General features: G+C 40.5%; 1 protein-coding gene across 2 annotated transcripts in view; it reads right to left on the bottom strand.

Moving 5' to 3' along the window:
* Positions 1-13,690, bottom strand: part of tmeff2a (transmembrane protein with EGF-like and two follistatin-like domains 2a) — a 98,712-nt gene that overhangs the window by 9,185 nt on the left and 75,837 nt on the right. The window contains exon 5 of one of the 2 annotated variants that reach the window (XM_058393454.1): positions 9,774-9,870. In XM_058393454.1, the coding sequence (XP_058249437.1) occupies positions 9,774-9,870 (97 nt within the window). Of the gene's footprint in view, positions 1-9,773; positions 9,874-13,690 lie in introns of both variants that reach the window. The other variant, XM_058393453.1, reaches the window with a different exon arrangement.

Raw genomic sequence — 13,690 nt, 5'->3', positions numbered from 1 at the left:
ATAACAGGTGTGTGTGAATTAAATAAATGGATAAAAGCGACATATTTCTGTACAGTATTTCTTCACAAACACAAGGAAAGGTTGTTAAACGGTTAATATTTCGGCCGTGCCACCCACACACCAGTGTCTATAATGTGTATTAGTCATCGAGCCCACTTGTTCTCATGTTTGAATAAAATTCACCACTGTTCGTGTCAATGCCAGTAAAACACTGAAGCCTTTGAAAGCCTCAGCTTCCATTTATGAAACTGTTTAGGTTAGCGTTTTCTCAAACACTCTCAAAGAGTACAACAGTAAAATACACGGATCCCACGCCCGGCAACCCCCCCAACCCTAAACCGCCTGCATTAGCAAGCAGTGAAATGAATCCCACTACACAGGGTGTGAAATTATGGCTTCTACACACCACATAGTGCTTTAATGTCCATTAGCGTGCCATTTTCGGATTCAGCTAAAGGTGATGTGTCACTTGGAACTCCGCTGGGTTTTACAAACGCGACGCAATTTCGGCCCGGTCGCAACATTTGCTCACATAAAGGGGTCGTAACATAAAATATTTGGCTATATAACTCGTGATAATGGACAGAAGTGGACGCGAATTGAACAGGATAACATGGTGTAATGGAGCCGTGATGAGGTCATCGGCTGAGGGCAGGAGGATTAGCGGAGAGTACTGGCTTACGAGTTCTGCTGGCTTTGAGGTCCCAACACTTGTTCTGGCTGCTGTTCTTATTCACACAAGCCTTCATTAGTGAGGATGTAATGAGGGGTTGGATGTGTGTGTAAGAGTGTGTGTGTGGAAGAGACTGAGAAATAGGGCAGGAGGAGCAGTAAGTAAGACTCTACAAAGTTTTGTGTGTATGTATTTCATGATTTTTTTAATTCTGTGTATCCTGCATTGGTCATTAAGTGTTTGTTTCATGCACTGAGAATCAGAAGCTTAATTATGATTAATTCTCAAAATGTGCAATAGTATAACTTAAGAGTTAAGAGTCAGTATAACTGAATATGAATACATTAATTCCAGACAAATTGTTCTAAACTGGATTTGGGGGGATGTAGTAGCTTAGTGGCTGAGGTGTTGGACTACTGATCCAGGCCCACCAAGTTGCCATTGCTGGGACCCTGAGCAAGGCCCTTAACCCTCAATTATTCAGCTGTATAAAAAATTAGATAAAATGTAAGTCACTCTGTATAAGGGCATCTGCCAAATGGCACAAATGTAAACATACAGTTTGTGTTCATACCAATTCATTCATCCTTAGTAACCGCCTGCTCAGGATCGGGGTGGTTTAAATTACGCTAGCAGTTGGTTTATATAAAATACACCCAAGTGGGCCCAAAAGTTTGTGCACCCCTGACCATCACAATTTCCACCGCATATGTCCATGTTGAACATCTCATTTCAGATTTATTCCCCTTCACCGTTATAATAAGCTCCTATCTTCTGGGAAGGCTTTCCACTAGATGTTGGAGTGGCTGTGGGGCTTCATGTTCATTCAGCATTAGTGAGATCAGACCGATGCTGGTATGTTGATGAGGCTCCAGATCCAGTTCATCCCTAAGGTGTTCAGTGGGGTTGAGTCAGAGTCAGAACTCTGGACACTTGAGTTCTTCCACTCCTTAACCTTAACCTTGTCAACCTAACCATGTGTTCTTGGAGCTCTGTGCTTTGTGCACAGGGGCACTGTCATGGTGGAACACTGTTTAAGTCTCTTAGTTCCTGATACGGTTGTTTGGACATTTTCAAAGTAACTAAATTTAAAACTCTGACAGCTTCTCTTATTGCGTTAAATGATAGCTGTGATGTCACTTACCACATGCACCAGTCTTATACACGCTCCTGGTATTAATGACCAAATCAAGGAAATATAAAATCTGATCCAGAATAATGTCTTATATTTAAGCTATAGAGCAGAGAAGGATTGCATTATATCGAAAAGCATCATAGTTGAGATTTGATTGTAGGAACAAAGCCAAGGTAACTTCTGTACAGTTTCAAATATGTTTTTTTTTTTTAATTTGAGAGCTATGTTAGGATCTGCTATATTGGAAAGTGATCACTGTGAAGTAGCAGCTTTATTATCCAGTATATCAGCTAATAGCACTATGAAGTTTGGTAGAAAAGCTTCACTGCCACTGATTATGTTCCTAAAACAGCATGCCCTCGAGTGTTTTAATCTAGCATGTGTCACTAGAAGTGCAGCTCATTCATCATGATGAATGTATGATATTGAAATGGTATTGATATTGAAGTTTTTGGTTGATGTAAATTGCAGAATAAAACCTGAACTGAAGTTTTATGCAATACAACTTCATCACTTATGGCACCTGCAGGAATCTATGCTGTCATGCAGTTTTGTACTGTAATGTGCAGTTTTGGATGTAGACCAAGAGATCCTGCATGCTCAGCAAAAATGTCTATGAAAAAATAAGTTCAGAGGAACCTTGAATGCTTTGCGCTGCACAGTGCCAACCGTTTGACCTTGTAATTATAAATGTGCCATTTTTTATTATTCTGTCCCTCACAAAACTCTTAGCAAATCCATGGTGGAAGAATATTCTTCATTTTTAACACTAGAAAAATTATCATAATGCTCACTGACTACAAAAACATATTCATCCATGAAAACAGATAAAAGCTGTTAATATTTTTCTCCACTTGTCTCTCAGAAACTCGACTTGGGGAGACTGGGTATCTAAAAATAACATGGCAGACAGCTAGCATAGCAGCAGCAATCAATGTGCATAAGCACTGGAGCTGTGGAGCTACTACTATTGACAGCATTAACTCACTCAGGAGCTGCTGTATGTCCAGACTAATACGTCACTTTCCTATCAGTTTTGCTGTAGTTCCTGAGAGGAATTAAGAGGAAAGTCAGCTAAGTTAGCATTTTAGTACTTTTCACACTTAAAGTATTTCCTTTTGGTGATTGCAGACTCTGAGTAAACTCTTAAGGTTTAACACTGCTCATACGTTCTGTGGGCTTAACAATTAACAACCATAATCTTCATCATCTGACGTTTCACACTGTACATTCCTAAACCCTGGCTTCTTTTTTGTATATCTGCATATAAACAACCGTGACTGGATAAATACAGCACCCTTTAAATAATGTCTTGTCTCACACCAGTGAGAAAATAAAGTTCAGGTCTGCGGGATAGGTTTTATCCCGGTTTTATCATCTGTTTTGCTCTTTTTAGGTTTGTAGTGTAGTTGACCAGCCGTTCGATGATATCAAGCTTTTTCAGTGTGACGTACTTCCCTTTCACTCATCACAGAGTGTTCAGTGTTTTGCCGCCTAACTCTACCGAGCTGTTTTTATTTTTCATGTGATATGCAGCACAGAGGCGCTGTTCGGTGTCTGATTGGCTGTCTGTGTTGCTAAGCGTCTAGTAACATCGTTTCATACTGTATACATTGTGGAGTTAATATTTTGAAAGCTCCAGAGCAGGGTTGTATAACCGCGGGTAAAAAAAATTGCTTTATAACCCAGTTTCTAAATTATTTGTGTGAAAGGTTCCTCTACCCGGGGTTAAAAGCAGGGTTTAAAACAACGATAAACCGGGAAAAGCCTGTTTTTCTGTTGCCATACTTGAGCTTAATTTTCTTTCCCCATAACAGCAGAGTGTTTTATATTGTTCTATATATCCTACAGCCAAATTTTACAACTTTTTATTAATTAAGAACAGCATGTCTTGGGTTTTTATCAGTTTATCGTTATGTTTAATGATGTGAAACGTCCATGAAACAAATGAGCTCCTGTTATCACTTACGTTATAGCAGCTATAAACTATCACCCGTTTATTATTATTTTTTCTCTTGAAGCGAATAAGACACAAAATTGCAGCTTGTCTAATTAGCAAGGACTCTTGAACATGGAGGGATTAAGTTACAGCTCTGACGGCTGCAAAGCCCTCACACTTGACACTTCTTACCTAAAAGCTAACTATTTTAATCCATGTATGTGGAAAGAAACACTGCAGCAAAAAGCTTAGATTATTAATAAAGTGTACAGAGACAATTATGACACTTATTAATATAAAGCATTTCCTTCTAGGTCAGAGGAACATGTGAATGCAATATCAGTGAGTTGCAAATGCTGATGATCACCATCCACTTTATTAGGAACACCTATACACTTGCTCTTTTATCAGTCAGCCAATCATGTTTCCGCAGCACAACGTATATTCAGGATGCCCGCAGATACAGGACAAGAGCTTCACTTAACGTTCACATCAATCATCGGAAGAAGACCACATTAGTGACCTAATCCTATCAGTCAAGAAGAGAAATCTAAAGATCCTCAATCTTCAACCTCTTCTGTAACCTCAGCTTCCAGCTCGAACCTGACTCAGGTTTAGCCTCTGCTGCTGTTATATCTTGTTTGATGTTGTGCATTTTGAGATTTTTTCTAGCTCACCACAGCTGTACAGAGTGCATATGTGAGTTTCATTTACGACATTTGGCAGACATCCTTATCCAGAGTGACTTACAATTAATTTCATACAACTGCACATTTGAGGGTTAAAGGCCTTGCTCCGGGGCCCAGCAGTGGCATCTTGGTGGACCTACGAACTCACAACTCACAACAACTCACAACCTTCTGAGCAGTAGCCCTACACCTTAACCACTAAGGCCTGTTTGTTTACCTCATTCTCACGAACCCACAGAACTGACACTCACAACAGTGTTTTTTGTTGTTTTGCTACATTATTACTAACCATTAGAAGCTGTTGTGTGTTGTGTGTGAACATCCATGCCACGGTTAAAGTCAAAGAGATCAGACTTTTCTCATTCTGATGATTGATGTGAATGTTAACTGAAGCTCCTGACCTGAATCTACATGATTTTATGCATTGCGCTGCTGCTGTATGACCTGCTGATTGGATAATTGCATGGAAGAGCAGGGGCACAGGTGGTGAGTGTATATGTAAAAATGTATATGTATATGTACAGCTGGCAGCCTATAGTATTTTATTTTTCTCCGTTTCCCACCACTCCATTTTTGTATTGAAGGCATACACAAAAATCAAAGTTGAACTACAGCATAAACGGTTTCAGATCCCCCCCACACACACCACACACACATGCATGGCTAGGAGACTCTTGCTCTCCTGAGTGACCGTCTGTGGTGGTCATAAAGGATAATGTGTCTGGAGTATTAATATTTAATGTTGCCTCTCACTTTCTTGAAACACTAGTGCTACTGCTACTGCACTGCGTCAACAACTCTCTCTCTCTCTCTCTCTCTCTCTCTCACTCTCTCTCTCTGACACACAGGGCAAGAATTTAGGTGTTTGAGTGAGACGTGAGACAGAAAAACTGTCAATGACACGTTTTTCTGCAGGGCTTAAATTTCCTCGGTAATTCAGGGTATTTGTGTGGCAGCTTTATCTGTGTTTATGTGTGTATCTCTTCGTGTGTGTGTGTGTGTGTGCTTGTGTGTGAGAGAGAGACTGTGTGTTTATCTGGTTGAGTGAGGGGATATGTCTTATTGATTTGTAAGAGCCATGTGGTTTCCCTGTTATCTAAACTTCGCCAGCAGGCTTCCTGTTGGTCCACCTGTCCTTTTACAGCCACTCACACAAACACACACACACACACATACACACACAAACACAAACAAGGACACACACTCTCTATCTGACCAGTGCCATCTTCGTAAACAAAGTCTGGTTTGTCTTACAAAGCACTCATTGTGAGGCTCGAGCTGTGTGTGAACAGACATATAAAAACGTTATTACTGCAGCTTAGAGCATTGATTTCATTTCAAATCACCCGTTCCATTGTTTCCTGCTGTAATTCTGTCACTGCACACTCGGAGAAAGAGAGACAGAGATAGATAGATGGATAGATAGATAGAGAGAGAGAGTGAGAGAGAGAGAGAGAGAGAGAGAGAGAGATACAGAAAAGGGGACGAGAAAAAATAAAGCAGAGATATTACGACACAAAAATAATGAAAGGGTTGAGGTAGATAGACAGAGACAGGCAGAGAGAGAGAGAGAGAGAGAGAGAGAAAAGAAGGGATGAGAAAAACTGGACTGAAGACAGAAAATAAGAGATTAATAAAGAGAAAGTGAGAGAGGATGAGGACAATTCAAGAGCAGCAGTTTGAAGAGAGAGAGAAAGAGAGTGAAGAAGGGATGAGAAAAGCTGGACTGAAGACAGAAATTGAGAGATTAATAAAGAGAAAGTGAGAGAGGATGAGGACAATTCAAGAGCAGCAGTTTGAAAAGAGAGAGAGAAGAGAGAGGGGGGAATGAAGCAGAGATATTATGACACAAAAATAATGAAAGGGTTGAGGCAGATAGACAGAGACAGGCAGAGAGAGAGAGAGAGAGAGAGAGAGAGAGAGAGAGAGAAAAAACACAGAGAGAAACACACACAGAGAGAGAGAGAGAGAGAGAGAGAGAGAGAGGGAGAGAAACACAGAGAAACACACAGAGAGAGAGAGAGAGCGAGAGAGAGAGAGAGAGAGAGAGACAGAGGGAGAGAAACACAGAGAAACACAGAGAGAGAGAGAGAGAGAGAAACACAGAGAAACACACAGAGAGAGAGAGAGAGAGAGAGAGAGTTACAAGACACAACAAGAGAAACAGACACAGCGAGGGAAAGAGAGGTGAGTGAGTCATCCTCAGTTCGTCTGCGTTGGGGGACCTTCCCTATGGATCCGGCATAAACGACTGGAATCGGATGATCACTCAGCGGCTGAGAGAAAGAGGGAGGGAGAGACTGTCTCGTTCTGTTGAGGCGTAATATCTCTGCTCTTGCGCTGCTTCTTGGCGATTTAATTCTATAACAGTTTAAATCTTAGCCAAGGCCAACATGCAATTCCCCTGGGAGAGCTTTGAGCAGAGAGGCTGCTGAGGGGAAGGCACGTCTGAAACCAGCCCATTTCCATTACCAATAAAATGCTCTTCTCCCTTGCTGCTGGTTCGAGAAACTGCTCTACAGAGCCAACAGGCTTATCAGAGAACACTCAGAAGTTTCCCTAATGGCCTTAATAAAGGAGGAGGGTGTGCTCCAAATCCATATCCCTGACTTTCAGGAGGCAAAACAACTTCAGTGGCTGTGCTGGAGTTGATAATGCGCAGGATTCATCAGCTGGAATTTTCTATTAAAAATCTTTTATTAACTCGATGCTTCTCACTACTCAATAGGGCCGTAAATGTGTGTGTGTGTGTGTTTGTGTGTGTGTGTTTGTAAATTTTGAGATGATAAAATGACACATGATTGCAGTTAGTGAGACCGGCTTCACAAACGCGCTGTTGATCACGGTAAATGATGTCACACTACAGCTTTTTCTGAGAATTTTTCTTTCTTTCTTTCTTTCTTTCTTTCTTTCTTTCTTTCTTTCTTTCTTTCTTTCTTTCTTTCTTTCTTTCTTTCTTTCTTTCTTTTAACAAAGCTAAATCTTAGTGTAAAACATACACTATCGTATACTGCAGAAATGCCTTCAAGTATCATGATATGATGTTTTTGTCATACTTTGCATGTCTCTTTTTATATATAGTTACTGTTTCCCTATGGTCTGTTAAAACAATGACAAGCTCCAAGTGAACTTGGGGTCTCTAGTATCTCTCTCTCTCTCTCTCTCTCCCTCTCTCTCTCTCACACACACACACACACACACATACACAAACACACACACAGACAGACAGACAGACAGACAGAAGTAGCAGTGCTCTAAACACAGCAGGATTACTGTGTTCAGATGTTCCCCCATTGATGTCAATCCGTTTCATCTTGTGATACGAATCATTCAGCTGATCTGGTTCCAAGAAGTTTGAATACAAATCAGCTGGTTACACGATCAAAATAATTACTTGTAAAAAAAATCCCACTGACAAGTTTTGTTAGCAAAGCTGAATGTCTGATGACCTCTATAGGGCTTGATTGTGCTGATTGCCTGCTGTTGCGAGACAAGGGTTGGCTGTGAAACCTGCTGAATATCAATGAGCTCTTGATGATGTAGCTCAAAGTTGGATGCATTTACAGAGATGAAAACATGTCATTATTCCCCTCATTCCTGCATATCCTTGAATACCTCTGCTAATCAATCATACAGCTCACGTCAGTTTTTCGGTTTCAAAGCGGCAGCATTCGGAGACCAATGTGACACCTTCACAAAAAGGTGCTATTGAGGAACCTACTAAAGTGATCATGTGCTAGAAATAAACTGCCTAGTACAACTCAAAAGAGTCGATTCACAGGGATTTGAATCTTTTATGTTATTGAAGTGAACTGATACAAAGGCGGCTTAGTTCTATGCAAAAATGAAATATAACGCATAGATGTCATCTTCAGATCCATGTTCAAGTAGTCTTCAGATCCATGTACATCAATAGTAAATGTGCAAAATTTCATAGATTCGGGACTATTCATGCAAGAACATTCATCTTATTACACTGGAACCACTCAAACACAATCTTTGAGCAAATCAGTGAATAGCCTTTTAGCTTTATGGTTATAGTTGTTTAGTGGCATCTTTTTATTGGTTGATGATGCACCTTTGCTCGGAACTGCAGTTATTTTTGTTCTCTGGTTTCATCACTGGCTACTTAAGTGCAACGAATTTATTTGTCAGCCAGCTGCAAGATGGCATGCCCTGCTGTGTCATATCAAATCGGGGGGTTAATGGCAGACAGTTTGTCCTGAGTACTCGGAAAAGCTGTTGGTGCCCTTGGAGTCCAACCAATTAGATCCACTACTTGGCTTGGTACCTATGCTGCCTGAATAAACCTCTCTTAACACAAGACGCGGTAATCAGGACCTACAGTGAATGACTTCATGCATTAGCATGATGTTTTTAACGTTCTTACTAGCTAGGGCTTAAAATCTTTCCTAGGGGATTTTCCTAGGATATCGTCATTTTTGTCCAGGCCAGTTTTGTTGAACCACAATTCAAAAGAAATGTCTTTTGAATTTTTCATTAGTCAGTTTTAAGTAAATTTTTTTTTGTCAGTTTCAGTGACCATTGTGTGTTTTTCTTTCTATAATGGAAGGGTACCAACAATTTTGTCCACATATGTACACATCTAGAAACGTAACTATTGCTTTACTGCACTTGATATATTGATTTGATATATAACCTGCAGCCATTACTGTTATTGCTTTATTTCCATGTCAGCTTTTCTGTATTTTCATTGTTGCTCTTTATATAATCTTCCTTCCTTCATTCTACACCATCATTAAATTTTTACTTCTAGAATGAAAAAATAAAAAAGTAAAACATTTTACAGTGTAATAACATGTTGTAAAGTGTCCCTTGTTTGTCCAGTGTTAGGATCAAGTGCTTTCATTGCTGCAGGCAGGGTTCGATTCCTGGGCAGAAAACTAACCCAGCCACTCAGAGGTTAAGTGTCAGTGCTGGTCTCAAGCCCAGATAAAATGGGAGAGTTGCATTGGGAAGGGTGTCCAGCGTAAAACCTGTACCAAAATTGAAATATGTGGATCCGCTGTGGCGACCCCGGACAGGGAGCAGCCCAAAGAACATCAAGTTGTAAAGTGTGACCTGTAACTACACACAATTTAGGCTTTGATTACACTCTGGTATTTTGTAACGCCTTCGAAAGCCAATTGTAACATCAACCCTACAGAGGAAACCAGAGCAAGTCACCAATGTGGCCAAACAAACAGTCCACTCACCTGCTCCACTATTGCACCTAACACAACATTATTAGACATGCAAAAAAACCCTGGTCAATCACAATCTTAAAAAATCTACAGCATGAAAGTTTTTGAAGCTTTTCAGATTTATCTGACTCACCATACATCCTCTGCGTCCACATCGCACTCCGCGCCGAACTGGCAGATATCGCAGGTGGATGTCTCCTTCTGTCCGTTCTCCGCCGAGCCCTCGTTCCCTGCTGAGGCACACACACACAGAGGACAAGAGTCAATTTTAAATAATCAAATAAAGTACATATTATGCAATGGGTAATAATTATCCAGAATGGCAGGCAGTGATGGGAGGTCTTTCTCAAGTGAGGTGAAAAAGGACAGAGGAGATGCGGCAAGGCACAATTCCAATTCCCTCTTTGTCTCTCGCTGATCTCAAGCCCAGTCCAAATCCCCCACTGATCCTTTTCTAGCCTCTCTGCTCATTTCATCCTGATGAGTTCTGACTTGTCGCTCAGACGGCGACTTCCCGAGAGTGGCTGGAGCTTAAGGCCGCTCGCTATCACATATCGGCCCACATCGGTGGACTGGCGGAAAAGCAATCACACACGCCGTGGAATTTAAATTGTGTTCTCTTCTTGAAGGCTGTGCTCACCCCCTGCTGATCCCGAGCCTCTATTAGAGGTGATATTTCTATTTCAAAGACTTAAACTAAAGGAGAGAGAATCAGAGAAGGAGGGAGAAGTAACCTTTTGGTTGATCGTGTCTGTGTCACTGTGCACTTTTCTGTCACATGTTTATAAATATGAAGAAAGCTTTGTCTGTTTGGATGGTAAGTGAGCTTGTTTGGTCTATCTGATGGCCTGGATTTTAGTCTTGGACCTTGTTTTTCACAGATGCCTGTAGACATAATCAGCAGGTTTGCTAAATCTTTGCCAGATTAAAAGTGAAAAGTTTTCTTCTTTCAGTTTTGTCTTTCTAAAAGTTATTCTTTGACCCTCTGTTATTGTTTCAGCTCTTGTTGCGTCTACAGGATTTGGCAGAGCAAACAGTTTTAGTAAGTCCCTGATCATGATCAGGATTATCTGTCACTGTTCTGGTTGTAAACTGAGACTTGTGTGTCGTGATGTCTGTCTGTTGATGAGATGCCAAACCAGAACACATCTCCAGCAGGTCACAAGGTCACAGCAAAAGACTATGAAAGTGCAGATGCTCAAAGAAAGGAACTCCTCCTATAGCTATACATACAGGCACTACATATAGTTGCCACTCCTCGGCCAAAAGAGACGCATTAAAAAAAAAATCATTTTGAGAATCCGTGGATAAACATCTCCTGAGGCAGAACCTGATAAGATTGTGATAAGGTGCTGATTTAATATGAGATATCCATGCGTCCTGACCTGTAATCAGGTTTAGTATCTGGGGAAAGGGGCATGAACCTCCTCTAATAACATTCTCAAAGGCACAAAACATTTTTTCCTTCAAAACTGCATGGTTTTTTCCACCCTTTTTTTTACAGGGAGCAGAAGGAGAGCCATCTAGAGCCATGGAAATGATACTGAAATAACCACAGGGCTGAAAATACCTCAGATTGTCCTTTCTGGTCAAAAGGGCAAGTATCCATCACCATCACAAGAAAAAAGAGAAAATAAAATAAAGAATGTTTCAAATAACAGCCAGTCAATCTCTTCTACCAAATCAAATAACCACAGAAGTGTCATTCCACTCTGCAGCTCGCTAAATCCGATATTGGCGAGGTCCTTGCAACTGGAATTGAAACTAAACTCTAAATGCTGTATTATTCTATTAGAAACGTGCCGGTAATTGATTTGCGACTCAATCCGGTATTAGTGTTATTTGAAATGACTTGATATTATTTGTTCGTGCAGCACCCTGCTGACACAAGTGCCATTTGCAGAGATGACAATTGCAGTTTTGTCTGGTTCGAGATCGATAAGTCCATGCACACGCTCCGAGCTGCGAAGCCGAACGATCCATTTAAAGTTAAAGTTAAAACTCACCGCATCCAGTCAGAGCGCCGTCTGACATGCGGACTGAGCCGCCTTAGGCTTAGCGACTAATCTACACTTCAGCCTTCGAGCAGAGCTTATTAAAATAGGTATGTTGCTTTTCCCCAAGGGCAGGGCAAATCCCATGGATCGGAGGAATGAGAGAAAAATGAGGGAACAGAGAAGCTGTAACAATTATCCCCGTTTCCTTGCTGCTAGATGGCTGCTCTCTTGGTATTGATCTCTGCTGACCAGAAGCTTGGTCGATCGCCCACCCCGCTGCTTTCATCCCACACTGCTCCATTTAAAGAATTAAGAGTCGAGGGGTTTGCAAAGCTGGCAACGGACGAACTAGGCTACGCTAAGCTGCATTTAACATTTAGGTCAACACTCTTTGATGCTCATTAGAGATTAAAACATTTCCGTAGATAATTGCTTCCGTGGTTTATATTTAGCAATGACCATACTCTTTTTTTAATGAATTTTTTTTCTTTTATGTCTTTTACCCTTAATGATTTATGATGCTTTCAACTCGACTGATATCAGCAGCGACTCATTTCTACTTTTTGCACTGCCGGAGGAATTAGGAACATTTGGAAATGAGACACAGCCCTGAATTTCAAAGGATTCATGAAGGAAGTAAATGTGTAAATGTTACTGACTTCCTGTGATGGAAGCGAGCGACGTGTTGTTTATGTGATGAAACAAAGGACCGAGTGTGACACAGAGTGAAAGATGATAGAGCTTCACAAAATCTGTCATACATGTGATGAATGGGTGTTACCTGGTTATCTGGCAGACAGTGTGGCAGACATTTGGGAAAAATGACCTTCATAGTAAGAAGGAAGGCAAGAGTGTAGTTTTTTTGTGTGCAGCTCTATGAACTTGTACAATCGATGCAGTGTTCTGTGTACACTTCCTAATGCTAATGTTGTATTAGCCAAAAGAAATTACAGATTGTTAACCTCAAAATAGATTTGAATATAAAATACTATTCAAAACAAAACAAAACAAAACAAAAAACCCTTAAAAATGTACATAAAATACAGAAACTCCATGCTAAATTTGTGCCAATGTAATAGCCATACTGTTAGATTAAAGTGATTAATAGAATAATTACAACTATAATCAATAATGCAGCAATATACAAACATTGCATTTATATTTCGTTTTATTAGAGTTATTTATTTATTTATTTATACATTTTTTAAAAATTGTCTCTTGCTTTTATGTTACATTATCATATTAAAATTCACAGCAAGAACATAACACAATTTCCATTCTCAGTCAACATTTTTTAGCTCCGATTTTCCCTGAAGCAAGCTGCAAGTGTGTTTAAAGTTGATGATCTAGACCCTACTAAAAGAAAAAAAAATGTTTCAAGAAAAGGCTAAACTTCATACTGTTGATTTTATTAATCTGAATCTTGAGCCTTAACTTATGTGTATGTGTGTCGTGTGTGTGAATAAAATTAATATTTCAAATTAATTTTATAAAAAAAACTCCAAGGATGCGACTAGAACCAGTACACTCCAATCTGGTTCTTACAGATACAGTACAGTAATTCCCCAGCACAGACGTATCATTAAACCTCCTTCTTGACCCATTCAGAGCTTCACAAGTGGCCCAGTCCCACTAGATCCAGCATTCTAGGAAACCACTTTTTTTTACCACTTTGCCTCATTTCCTTTCCACACCTGACACACCACGAGAATGTCGCCAATAATCCATTTGCACATGTAATTACGGCAATCGGCTGACAAGAGAGCCACTGAGCGAGGGTGTCTCATTTCGTGGAGTGCTCCCGAGGCCCATTTCTCCGTCAGATGCCGGCTCTCATGGAGTGCTCCAAAATGGCAGAGAACTGCCAAGAGCAGGCAGAAACACTCAAAGCCTGGAGAGGAGGTCGAAACTGGGATATCATTCTCCAGTGGATTAGAGGGGGAGAACAAGGAGACAAATTAAATCCTCATTTTCAGTTCCAACATGGACCAGATCTGATCAAATTTGAAACTGGTGCAAAGCATAATGCTGAGTGTGTAGAGGAAAGTGGTGG

Source organism: Hemibagrus wyckioides, linkage group LG06, assembly GCF_019097595.1.
Source record: "Hemibagrus wyckioides isolate EC202008001 linkage group LG06, SWU_Hwy_1.0, whole genome shotgun sequence".
Classification (NCBI taxonomy): domain Eukaryota; kingdom Metazoa; phylum Chordata; class Actinopteri; order Siluriformes; family Bagridae; genus Hemibagrus; species Hemibagrus wyckioides.
This window is presented reverse-complemented; position numbering and strand designations above follow the sequence as displayed.